Below are 13667 nucleotides of genomic sequence, written 5' to 3'. Positions count from 1 at the left end.
CTTCAGAGGTGAGACATTCAAGACTGCTGTTTGTTTTTGGTGTCTTGGACCAGGCTGACAGTCTGATCTGCAGTTCAGAAGGTTCCTGGTGTCTAACAGATCAAGCAAGCTACTTCCCCACCTTGGACACTCCAGAAGTTTTACACTCCAGGGAACATTACAGATTACTCCCCTTTAGTTTGATTTGTCAGTCTGTGGACTGAGAACCTATCCCTGGAGAGACTTGAACAAAAAGTTTCTTCCCTCTTGACTACAGAGTCAGTTGCCCTGGCTTCCTTCCAGACAGTATTAAGGTTCAACCTTTGGTTAAACAAGCTTGGTTACCTCACTGTCATTGAGGTCTCATCTGCTGAAGGAGAGTTGCAGAGCTCAGGATTTTGGTGTTGTGAGTAAAGGTGTTGACTTTCAGACAAGTATCTGTAGAGGGTAGTTACACTCAGATGAATGAAATAGTCTTGGGTTCCTCTCTACACTTTCAGAGGAATAAAGATGTAAAGGTTTGGTGGCTGTGGAGCATCCTCAGAGGAGCAGTTGCTTCAGAACAGAGAGACCACCTACTGGCCTTACATCTTGACCTGGAGTTTGTTATGACCTGGGAAAAGTTTGATCTTGTGCCCAGACAGCAGTCATGCTGATGGACATGGCTGCAGCAACAGTGTTTTTGGTAAGTCTCAGGGAGGTGGTTGCAGTTACTTTCACAATGGGAATAACCAGCTCGGCTGTGGCAGGTCACTGTCAGTCACCTGTCATCCTTGAAGAAGTATTGGCCTCGGACACCCTCCCAAGAGTGAAGGAGGACCTTGTGTAGTGGCTGGACAATGGGAACCTCTAAGAGGGAGTTCCTTTGAATTCTCCATCATTTGAGAAGTTTATATTTTTTTCTATATTAAGAATGGATATGGTGCTCACCTCAGGAATCTCTTTACTTCAGGTTTGTGTACTAAGAACAACCTTCATATCCCTATCAACATCTTGGAAATGTGTGCTGCACAGATAGCTGCAACATCATGAGATCTTATGATGAGCAATAACATGACTGCAGGGAACATTAGCCAACTAGAGGGAAGAACCGTCTCTTCCCCATTGTTAGTTGGTAATGCTGCTCTTAGTCTCAGTTGTAACATGGAGCAGATTAGTGTATGCAGTTGGTGGGGTATGAGGTTGAACTGCAGTAAAATGAAAATGCTTGTAGTGGTTTTCCACCCCATCCTCCCCTTCAAGCTCTGCATCTGAGACCATACTTGGTAGGTATTCTTACCTTGGGAGAAACATCTAATTATGCAAAAGCTGCATAGACCTCATATATTTATAATGATAAAATCAATGCAACCTGTATAGGTTTGTGATGGTATCTGTTTTCTAACACTGGCAGCTATGACATAGACCATTGATGGATGGTCTCATGTGTGTCAGTTTTTCATAAGTTGTATTTTAGTGGAGAGCTGTCACTATCACAATTGAACCCTAATTCTCTTTTCCTGCAGCGAGTGACCAGGTTTGCTGAGTAGCAGCACCAGTATGCAGTAAGTGTGCCACGATGTCGAACTTATCAGTTCTAGAGGTCTTTATTCCTCACACTGTTGGAACAGTTCTCCTGAGAATGTTATGCAATTAGAACCTCAAAAATTCAAGCAAAGCTGCAGTGCATTACTACCTTAAAACAGTTCAACCTATATTTAACTATTTTTTAAATTTTTTATCTATTTATTTATTGATTAATCTTTTTTTTTCTCATAGCTGATCTCCTCTTGAATTTCCCATTATCTTCGGCAACTTCTTTCAAATAAACACCACATTCTTTGGAAGTTTGAATATAAAGTCAGTGGCCTATGTAGGTTTGATCCATATGAATAGGGGTTTATCTTCTGAATACAGTATTAAGTGTATGATTGTTAGGTTCACCTAGCCATTGAAGTGTCAGGCAGGGACATTCTAACTAGAAGGAATGTTTTGGCAGACCAGTCAGCTATTGTGGATAGTTAGTTGGGACAGATTGGTTCCTACTTTCTCTTATGGGAAATGCATTTTGAGCATCAGTGATCAGCCAACTTTCCACATGGTTAAACAGGAAGTTCCCAGTGTCTTGCTCAAATTCCAAACCTGTGGTCTCCCTTGGAGGAAACACTGCGACAATCTGTGGAACAGTCTGGACATCTTTCCAATTTTGTTTGTCACGTTTGATGTGCTTAGTAATCAACTTAGTGTTCTTCACTCAGGATCACACACAACCCTGGTAGCTCTGTTGGGAACATGCTGATTAGTATCATGATTAGCTTGCTTTTCTGGTCAAGGCACTCTCAGGTTCGTCTGTGGCCCACTCATCTCGTTAGCCACATTGTGAGGCAGCCTCAATCAGTGTACACTAAGAAAGTGGACCATCTTCTCTAAGTGGTATTGTAGATGGGGTCTGTCCTCAGTCAGAACTACTTTTCAGCACATTACAGACTTACTCTTCTACCATATTTGAGACATGCTCCCCTTAATACCTGCATTGAAACCTGTTGCTCTGCCTTGAGTTAGGGCATCCAATAGTCGGGGAATAGAGCTCTCTTCCTTAGCAAAGCTGTCCATCTGTTGATGCTCATAGGAGCTGTGGCTTCCAAACAGGAGTGACTTACATCCTCAACAGCCTAACTCAGGTGCTGTAGAGGTACTTAGGGAGGCCTCAGTTGGAGATCTCACTCTTGAGACTTGGTCTGCTAGCCTTAGCATTGTAATACAGTAAACCCCCTGTATTCCAAGATTCACGGACTCACGTATTCGCGGTATTTTTCACTGAGAAATATTCACTGATTACTGTATTTTCATATAATTTTCATAACTAAATGCACTTATTGTGATAAAAGTATTAAAATACTCAAGTATAAGCATTTTTAGAGGATTTTTCTTGTGTTTAAACTATCAAAATAGGCAGTTAGAGGGGTTTTAAGTATTTGCAGATTTTAGCTATTCGCAGGGAGTGCAGTACGCATCCCCCGCAGTACGGGGGGTTTACTGTAGTGTGATGCATAGCCGTTCATATCTTGTCTGGCACTCAAAGGTTGATGATCCCTCTTTATCTTATTGTAGATGAGTTTGTAGCGAAAACTCAGAACCTGTCAGTATCTGAGTAGAGATTCAAGAATTTTTGTTACCATCTCTAGGATGTATTGCTTTTGTGCCCAGTGCAAGCCCTGTGGCACTATCTAATGAGAATCTGGCCTTTAACTCCAGAATGTTGAGGTCTTTCTGTAGAATCAACAGACACAAGGAGAAGGTGCTTAGAACATCTTTTTATTCTGGAGATCAAGTATATGTACAGTTTGTCTAGCGAGGAGGATGGTCATCCATCTGTGTGAGAGTTCAAGAAGCCATGGGCATGGCATGTCTCTAGCCTTTCAAAGAAACTTTTTATTTTCACAAGTAATGAGGGCAGGTGTCTTGTGACATCAGAATACTGTACTTCATTTTATTGTGGGAGCATTGCCCACAAGTCCTTAGAGCCTGTGGTGGCTGCCCAGTTGGTTGTATAGTTTCCAAACTCTTGTCGGGTGAAAACCATGCATCGTACCTGAGGTATTTGGATGGCATAAGGCTGAAGGTTGAACGAGTGCACAAAATCTTGTTAATTTCTTTCAGTATTTCAAATGATCTCAAGTGAAATGAAAATGTATGTTTGCTATATGAAAAGTTTGTCCATAAAGCTGGAGATGGAATGAGTGAGTGACTGGATCTCTCTTTTCCTTCTTTTTTTTCCTCCCTATTTAAGGCCTGTTAGGCTCATAAGTTACAACTCCCTCTTGTCTCTCTGTTAGCAAGTGGGATTATGGTAGAGTTATCATCTGAATCCATCAATTTATGATTACCCTAGATACTATCTACCTTTGACATTCCTCCCCATCTTTAGGACAGCACTTGGTTCTCCAGAGTTTTCTTAGAATGAGAGCACAGACATCTTACTCTGGCTCAGGACCCTATCAATCTGGCCACGAAAATGAGCAGGTTCACTGCTCAAATTCCTGACCCAAAACATGGCATTTCTAGGTTGAAATTCAGCTATCCTCCCACCTGAGGTATGAGTCTCCATATAAAAGGTGATTGTTTCTATTTATGTATGAACAGGTTCAAAGTTTTAAAGCCATTTCAGTTTTTTAGGTACACAAACCAGAACCTTGTACCATAAATCCCACCTCAACCACCCCACATGGTTCCTGATGCCAGAGGAAAAAATGGTTTATTGAGTTAGGCAAGTTGGAGTTTTCACCTACTCACCTGCCTACATCCAATTAACCTCTTATGTTACTTAGTTTCAGGAGTGGTTTACAGCTCACACTAAGGAATATTCCTACATAAAATTATCTGGTTTCTATCAAAATACTTTAGAAACAGTACATTATTGTGGCTAAATGTTTGAAATTTAAGGTTCATGTAATATTTCAGGTGGGCAGATCAGCTTTGATGTTTTCCCCAAAGGATGGGATAAGACTTACTGCCTTCGCTTCTTGGAGAAAGATTTTAAGGTGAGTCATTTATAGGTCTCTGAAAATCTGTTCTATATAAGGAAGGAAATGCGTAATAGATTATTATAAACTTGTTTACGAAACCATCGAGTTACATTTCTAGTCTTATAGAGTTTGCAGTATGCATACCGTTCAGTGTAATCTGTATCCCTGTGTAATCTGTATCCCTGTGTAGGGGAAAATTTTTGAAAACTCTTGTACAGTAAGGGACTAATTAGTTTATTATCTTATTGAAAGAGTTTAGACATTAATGATGTTGGTAATTTTGCTGTACTGAAGAGAACATGGTGGAGCAGACCTTATAAAAAATGTGCCCAAAATCTTGTGAATTTTCTTTCAGCATTTCAAATGATCTCAATTGAAATGAAAATGTATGTTTGCTATATGAAAAGTTTATCCAATGGCAGAAAGAGCACTAGGGCTAAGGATAGTGGAGAGAACTCACTTCACATTTTACCCCATAAAGGGTATTACTTAATTGCTGATTAACAGTACATTAAGTTGTAATTAGTGTAACTGTCTTTGATCGTTTGGTGATCTTTTAGTTTATTAATTATATTCATATTCTCTTATATAAACTATTTTTGTGTATGCTAAAAATATGAAACCCCAAGAAGTTGTAGAGAAAGGTGTTGGATGGAAACCTAGAGCTGATAGGAATTCAGGCAGAAAGTACATAGGATGGTAGTTCAGGCAAAAAGAGCACAGGCCAGAGAAGATTGGAGAGAACTCATTTCCAGTCTAAATCCTTAAAGGGTAGACATGACTTAAAAATGTTTGTGCTGATGATGTTGAATACTATAAGTATTCAATAGTGAAAAATCAGAAATTTGGAAAATTACAGAGTATAACTAACTTCTGAAATCTGATGGAGTTTATTGTAGGATTTAATTATGGAGACCAGCTTTTGTTTTTTTGATGTATCAGTGTTTCCTGCCTCTGCTTTATCTTAATTTTTGTCCCATTCATCTAGCCCATATCTTAGAAAATTGGTATACTGTCATTCATTTTATTAACAAGCATGCATTGGAACTAATATTGATTTTTTAAATAGTTGCATTATACTTCTATTGAAATATCTGTCTTCCAGAAAAAATTTTTCAATATTAGTTTTTTCTGGTGCTATATTCTCAAATGCAGAGATTGCAGGACAACTCTAACAATTAAAAATACCTTTTCGATTGCCCGGCTTTCAACCCACATTGCCTGTCAAGCATTGATAACAAATCTTTAAAAGAAATAATGTTAGAATCTGTGACACTGTCAGTTTTTCAGTCATTGGATTTTAAGTCATTAAATAAAGTTAGCATATTTATTAAGAACAAAGCCTTCAGGCAAAACCATTGTGAGTTGAGAATGTTAGCTCAGTGGTCTAGTTAAACTGTTAATTAATAGTGAAATTAAATGATTGGATTTGTTTCATCTAGAAGTGGTAGGATGCAAGACTCATGCAGTAGTGTGCAATTTTTTTGACAGCTAACAAAGGTAATTGCAGAGAAGGTAAAATCAAATACGGGCAGTCCTCGCTTATCGGCGGGGTTCTGTTCTGAGGGTGTGATAAAAAGTGAAAATTGCCGATTTTCAGGGCTTTTTCGGCGATTTTCAGATCTTATCGCCGCTGAAAAGCTCTGATTTTCGGTTATCAGCGCCTCTTTTAGGTATGTATCAGCGCCAATAAGTAGAAGTCAGTAATTTTTGGCACCGAAAATTGCCAATTTTCGTCGCTAGACAAGCGCCGTAAAACCGGATCGCCATTACCCTAGCCCGCGGTTAAGCGGAGACTGCCTGTATAGAAGTAGAGATTAAAAGAAAGTATAGGGCAATAATATATTTGTTCTGTATCCTTTGAGTGGAACTGGTAGTGTCTCTACTTTTTATTATAAAAAATAGGATGAAAGCTGATATTCAACATACATCTGTGATATTTGTCAGCTGAGTCACATAAGTGTTATTTGGTCTAAAACTTTGGTCTGTTAACTCTGTTAAAGTGTATCTGTTCAGTATATATGTATGAATATTATGGTATACTATTCTAGACTCTGCACGGTATTATTTTCCTTCTGCAGACGGTACATTTCTTCGGGGACAAGACAGCCAAGGGTGGTAATGACCATGAAATTTATGAAGATCCACGAACTATCGGGCACGCTGTTACGTCTCCAAGTGATACTAGAGCTCAAGTATCAGAAGTTTTAGGTTTATAAATTAAGAGTTCATACATGGGCACTTATATTTAAGGCAATTACAGGTACAGGTAATATTCTTTGCTTGGTATTTCATATCGAAAGTAACATAATATATTTATTTATCAACTCTCTCTCTCTCTCTCTCTCTCTCTCTCTCTCTCTCTCTCTCTCTCTCTCTCTCTCTCTCTCTCTCTCTCTCTACACATTTGTGCATATTGCACTGTTGATAGTGGATTATATTGGTTTTAAATTTCTTTGCTTGCAAACGGAACAGTACTGTATTTGAAAGGTAATATCTATTTTTTCTGAATTTATTGTTGCTTATTAGCAACAAAACTTGTAGACTTTGTAGCAAAAGTACTTAATAAAAAGTAAGTATTTTGTAGCATTGTAATTTAAAAACTTCAGCTGTTATATTTATGTATCATCCATCTGATTTTCACGGTAGGTAATGTTTAATTACTAAGCCTTATACATGCTGTGATGAAGTCAATTTGATGAAAGTAAGAATAATATAGACATATTTTCTTGTATTTTAGAAATATCTCATCTTGCCATGGGCATTGTTGAGCTCATTGCAGAATTTTACCGTTTTTGGTAAACATCATATAATTGCTACTTTTTACTGGTTTTGTTACTTGGAGACATATTCAGCTTTTTGTTTATCTTTTTTTCTTTAATCTTATTCACAATAACTATGTTAATATAATACAAGATGATATTCCTCTACGTTTTGCAGTGAACCTCATTAGAAATGAAGTTGCTGTACTCAGGTAGATTATTATCAGTGATTGCTCAGGGTATGCATGTCTCTGGTGTATAACTTTTTATTTGTAATTTTGGAATTTGTTAGACACTTGAACAGTTGTGCTGTTGTTTTGTTGATCAATACAGTATATAGAAACATATATTTTTACACAAGGGATAATTGGATTATTTACCTAATGCACTTACAACTAACCTAATTGCTCTTCCTGTGATTTGTAGTGTTCATTTGCTATAATTTAGAAAATTTGTAGGGGCATTTTTGTCCAAAAATTGGGAAAGAATGGAAGCTCATAAGTTGTAGGGTTTTATGCTTTGTCCTTTAGAGTAGATTTCTAATTAATGGTTTTATTGTGTGCCCGCTGAAATAAAGTGGTATAAAAGTTTCACACCTACTTAATACTGTAGTAGTAGGAAGGAGATATTTTATATTTACTGTAACCCTGAATTGTTTTTCATCATTATGTTCAGATTTTCAAAATACTGTACTAGTGTTTGTGAATCTCTTGGTTGTTTACTGTATATTAAAAATGCATACTAAAACTTAGTATTATATTGCTGTCTTCCTAGATATGTTGGGTAGATCTAGAATTTCAGTTTTTCTTTCAGTGTTATTTAAGGTCTGTTTTTTGGGAAACTTTGAATCCATATCAGTAGATTATGGTGATGTAGATAAGTTGCCATGTAAGTTGTCATACTTCTTCACTTATTGGTCAGTATTGTTACGTAGACTTTTTGTGTTACAGTTTTGTCTTTCTATTAAAAACACAATGAATATTATTTGTCATTAATCCTCCCCTTTTATTAGTGTGTGATAAGTACTGGTAATTTCGTCTATCTTCTTTTAATGAGAGGTGTTGTTTGGGTCATCCTCCTGTGCCTTCAGTTTAAAAAATTGAGTGTGTGGCAGTAGCATTAGTCTACTGAGGTTTTATCCTCATCTTCATTACCAGGGTCTTATATGCCAGATGTGTTATTGGTGTTGGGTAACGTTTCAAGAGGGAATAAGCTGTTGATTCCTTGCTTGGCCTCAAGGTGTTCTTTTTTTCTCAAATCTGGAGTTTCAGTTTTTAGAGAATATAACAGTAATTGTTTTTAAAGCATGCTTCACCCATTATTGTTTCAATTTTGTGGTTGGTCATTGTCCCATTGAAATTGGTACAGTCTATCTTCGGGATTCATGGCAGGTGTGTACCCCTACCCCTCACGAACAGCTCAAATTCGCAAATACTTAAAACCCCCTCTAAAAATGCCTATAACTGCCTATTTTGATAGTTCAAAACACCAAAAAATCCCTCTAAAAATGCTTATACCTGAATGTTTTTATAGTTTATCACAAAAAGAGTGCATTTAGTCACAAAAATTATATGAAAATGCTGTAATTTGTGCACATTTCTCTATGAAAAATACTGCGAAAAGGTGAATTTCCCACAAATAATGAGTATATATGTTCCACAGTGAAATCTGCAAATTGGTGAAGCCTCGAATCTGGAACCGTGAATAGGCGGGGGTCTCCTGTATTCTTAGTTGTGCTTTTAGTAATTCGTTGTTGAAGTTGTCATGTGTGCTCTTGTATAGAATGTTTTTCAGCTAGTGAGATTTATACAAAATAAAATCTGATTCCGTATTTTAACTATACATTATACAGTACTGGATTATGGATGAGTTTGACATACCTAAAGCAAGTGGCATTAATGTGTCACTCTTTGCATTTAGAATACAAGTGCTAGCTGTGCTAATTAAAAATGAGAAGCCTTAGTAAATATTTTGTACCTTATATGAGGCTTGTAATAAAATGGGATTTGACAGTTGTGTAAAATAAATGATAATGAAAGAGGATAACAATTATGTAATTCAGTGTTACAAAGGTGAAATAATTAAGTGTAAGCCTTAAAAGAAGGATTGTATGGAATTGATGATAACCAAGTGAATTCATTCAAGCTAATTATTGTCTTGAATGGCATATGAATGATTTTACATCTTCCAGCCAGGTCATACAGTTACTCACAGTTTGATACATATTTTCCTTTTGCCTCTGTTTGAACGGTTTTAATTTTTATAGCAACATTTATTAATTCTCTTTTAAAAAAAATGGAAGTTGCATTCACGTATATCCAGATGTTTCTTTTTCTTATACCCTTTTACAGAGAAGCCACTTTCTCTGTATTTTTGAGAGTTGTCTTATTGTCCCTAATTAGAAAGGCAGAATCTGCCCTTTCCTGGTTGGCGCAGCATCATGGGGTGGGTGCAGCCGTGGCTTTTGTTGGAGACTTTCTTGCAAATTAGTCTCTGAGTTTACACGGCAGCTATCAAAGGCAGTGTTCCTTGAACACTGCTTCCATGATATCCAACGACTTCGGGTTTACTCTGCGTTGGTAGGTGGTATGGTAAGTGTCCCTGTATCCACAGGCACCTTAGTAGGAAACAAGGGGCCTTCTTGATGGTGCGGTAGTTCTGAGGTGTTGCTATATCCCAGCACAGCATGATTTGGTAAGTTTAGAACCACATAGTATAGCTTATAGATTTTTTTTTTTTTCTTTTGCATGCTCACTTGAGGATGAACAGTGGCTGCTCTATCAAAAAACAGGTTTTGACAAAGAGAAACTATTTTTGGTAGCCACTGTGAGTCCTCAAACCACCTGCTTTCCCTGACGAAAAGACGGGAATTTTTGGTAAGTATTTTTCTTTCAAGAACTGGCTAGTAATGGAAATCTTTGCCACTTTGCGTACTGCTGCCACATCTGTGTAAGAAGGCTGGAGGAAAACTAGGTAATTGCTGCAGGCAAGAGAAAGAGCCCTCTTTCCTTGAATCCTTTTATATTCTGTCACTGCGTCAATCAAAGGCATTATTTTGGCCAAGACCAACTATGAGAGAATTCATTGATATTGGTTAGTTTGTCTTATAGATCCTGGGGGGGACCAAAAGGGTAACTCCTTTGAGGCCTCACAGCAGCCACCAAATATACAGTGGGTTTTCTTTTCATCAACATCTTTTTTTTACATGATCCATTCTGCAATTCTGCTTTGTGTATTAAGCATTTTTCTTAGATTTTATACATGCCTTTTGCACTTTTCTTGCTTATACTGTATATTCTTTCCATTTAGTCTGCAATCTATTTTGTAGCATTGCAATATATGTATATTAACTATTTTGCATCCCATTAAGACAATTACTTGGTTGTATTTTGTTGCTAGGCACTGACTGGTTTCATCCTTTATGCCATGGAGGTTATAGTGAAGTACTGTAGTAAGATTAATAATAGGACTTTTGAATTTTTTTGTTTTTATATCACAATTTTAAAATGTAATACCTTTACATTAATCTTTATAGTCAGCCAAAATGATGATACAGTAGTTTGGACTTAAATCACAGGCTTCATGACAGTGATTGACATTTTATCATCAGAAAATTTTATTTTTCTCCTCATAGGGGATTTCATTGAATGATATTTGATATGGGATGAAAGTTTGCACAACATTGTCTTGTAAATTGGTCATAAGGATTGGACATGTTATCCAAGGTAGCAAGCTAAAGAGGATTATACACAGTGTTTTCATGATGTGTATCTGGGAGATTGTGCATACATTTGCCTATTTTTCATATTTTCCCCACTAACTAGAAACTTCATCTTCTCTGATAATGTAAGACTCATTTTGTCCGAAGGTGGATTGAATACAATGACTAGAGATGGTAGAAGCTGTTTTTGTGCACTGTTTACGTCTGAAATGGGGTAAGAAGGGTTGAAAGGTTTGGAAATGCAGAGATTCTAAGATATGATTAAAGGGTTAATGTTGGTGAAATGATGGATCAGAGCATTACGAGGTGGTTTGTCATATAAAGAATGAATAACCATAGGTTGGTGTAAAGTGTACATATTTTGTAGGCTTTGGAATTGGAGGCGGGGAAGAGAGAGAGAGAAAAAGAAATATTGGTTGGATGGTGTGGAAGTCAAAGCAGTGCTAACAAGACTTCTGTGTTGGTAAATGAAGTAGCTGGAACTATAGAAGTTTTCTGCACAATTGTGATCATTAATTCTTTGGTGCCAACATATGTTGGGGGAAATAACTTGTGGTGGAAATGGGTGTGTAAAAATTGAATTGCCTTCTCTTCTACAGTTTTCTTCTCTTTTACAGTTCTCTTCTACAAAGAAAATTTTTTAATGAGACCTTTGTGTATGCCTTGAATTAACTGTATTTTCATGATGACTCATTTAAAAAAACACACTCATTCGTGAATCGTTTAATAAAACTATGGGTCCATTATTATTACTGCCTCTGGTGTATGCACAACTTGTTTCTGAAGAAATGCCTCTTTTCCATGCATCTCCTGTACCTCTCTTCATGGACACGTTAATTCTCTTGGATACACTCCAAACACAGTAATGAATATCATCTTATAAGGATACTGTGGTGGGTGCAGATAGTATCTTTGTTGCACAGGGGTATTAAAATAAACCCAAACTTAACAACTTTTTATTTAATGAGGTTTATCTGACACTGCAGACATGTGCCATGAACAGAACCCTAAAATATCCAAACATTAACAAGGATAGAAAGTATAGTTTTTTTATGGAAATGGACAGTAGTGTACCCTGTTTATTTTCAATGAAATTGCTGGTAAAAAGCTACTAAAAACGAACGAAACTTAAGAATATCACATAAATAATAATAATAAGGCACAGGGTGATGCATCTATCACCACATCGGGCGAACGTAAGCATAATTGAGCAAAGGGCAAATAATGAGCTTATTTGATTATCAATTCATAACTTAAGGCATTTTGAATATGATTGATTTTGCCAATAACTACTAAGTACTGAGGTCATAGATAGCCTTAGGTGATAGTCTACAACTATTTTAACAACCACATGAGTGATGTCAACAAAGACTTGTAAAACTTAAAATATTTTTCTGAGCTCCAGGTTCTTTGTTCTTTCCTTGGAAGGCAATTAAATGCATCAGTTTCGTGGATTATTGGAAGCACACAGGTTGCAATATGTGAATATCACATTTCTTTGACATTCCAAGGCGAGCTTGAAATTACAGGTATGAAAAATGACTTTGTTGTTACAGTACGTGTAACTGGATTTCAATATCCAGTGTTTGTTGTAGAAAAAATGTTGCATGATTAACATCACTCCTGAAGTACAACACTTACAGTATTTTTAACACTTTTTCAGTAATTGACCTTATTTAGAAAGGTTTTATCATAAATAAGTGAGGAGTGTTAAATGGCGTTAGTTATTGGAGGGAATTATTATACATTGGAAGTTGGCATTTGGATATTGTATAAGATACTGTACTTGTTAACCTCACATAGCTTCGTTTGAACAAGAAAAAATTCTCTTGCATAAAATACAGTTCTGCCAGAATTGGCAGATCAAGTGTTTGATCATACCTTAGGGTAAATTGTAACATGAGTTCTGTTTTGTGCATAAATCATGTGCAGCGGACTCTCTTATTTTGTACATTTTCCTTCTACCTGAATGAGATTCTTTAAATCAGTTGGACAAACTTCTAATTCTTGTTTCTGTAGTATTAAATAGCATTGTAGAAAATAATCTGTACCAGGTGTTAAAGTTTATGAACAATTTACTTTGTGTTTGTATATACATGTTGCATTTGTGGGTGAGAATGAAGGGTGTTTTAAATGGTAATTAGATGTAAGTTGCACTGAGGACTTGTGTTATTCTTTTTCATGTGTATGTGTAGAAAGAAAATCTTAGCATATCCAGTGAAAAGAAATCCTGAAACCTGCAGTATTTTTGCTGTCTTTTATCGTTTAAGAACCCATCAAGTGAATCGATTCATATAAATCCAAAGGATGAAGATCCCAGGAAACTCCATTGTGATCTTTATAAATTTAGCGAGGATGAACATTGTGAGACGGTCATTTCTCTATTTTACTCTTCCTTTGGCTTGAAAGGTCCAACGATCATATTTTTGATAGTGGGAGTATTCCATAGCCTGATGGAGAGCATGGATCCCAGGATGGAGCCTGCCCAGTAGACAATGATGTGCTCTGCGTTGGTGTGTCCTCTGCAAGACCACTTCAGGCCAGTGGCCAGCACTGGGTTGAAGTAACCGCCAGAGTAGTTGAAAGCTGCAGAAAAAAAATCATTGCTAATGTCAGTAATATGGTATAACTATGGCCAAGTTGTAGGTGGTTATTGTCCTGTAAGAACAGTTTTAGGGTACAGCTACAGTTGTAGCCCAT

At 36.8% G+C, this 13667-nt stretch overlaps 2 protein-coding genes across 6 annotated transcripts in view; one reads left to right on the top strand and one right to left on the bottom strand.

Annotated features, from left to right (window-relative positions):
• Pmm2 (phosphomannomutase) overlaps positions 1-9024 on the top strand; it is a 32581-nt gene extending 23557 nt beyond the window's left edge. Inside the window, exons 6-8 of one of the 2 annotated variants that reach the window (XM_067114439.1) lie at positions 4420-4499; positions 6566-6747; positions 8909-9024. In XM_067114439.1, the coding sequence (XP_066970540.1) occupies positions 4420-4499; positions 6566-6703 (218 nt within the window). In that variant the 3' untranslated portion in view covers positions 6704-6747; positions 8909-9024. Of the gene's footprint in view, positions 1-4419; positions 4500-6565; positions 8228-8908 lie in introns of those variants that run through there. The other variant, XM_067114438.1, reaches the window with a different exon arrangement.
• Positions 9025-11909: 2885 nt separating this feature from the next.
• The window catches only part of AQP (aquaporin), a 32286-nt gene continuing 30528 nt past the window's right edge, over positions 11910-13667 (bottom strand). For all 4 annotated transcript variants that reach the window (XM_067114435.1, XM_067114436.1, XM_067114437.1 and 1 more), the window contains exon 5: positions 11910-13553. In XM_067114435.1, coding sequence (XP_066970536.1) covers positions 13354-13553 — 200 coding nt within the window. In that variant the 3' untranslated portion in view covers positions 11910-13353. The remainder of the gene's footprint in view (positions 13554-13667) is intronic.

Source organism: Macrobrachium rosenbergii, chromosome 13, assembly GCF_040412425.1.
Source record: "Macrobrachium rosenbergii isolate ZJJX-2024 chromosome 13, ASM4041242v1, whole genome shotgun sequence".
NCBI classification, from domain to species: Eukaryota; Metazoa; Arthropoda; class Malacostraca; order Decapoda; family Palaemonidae; genus Macrobrachium; species Macrobrachium rosenbergii.
Note: the sequence above shows the minus strand (reverse complement) of the source record. Positions and strands in the feature narration are given on the sequence as shown.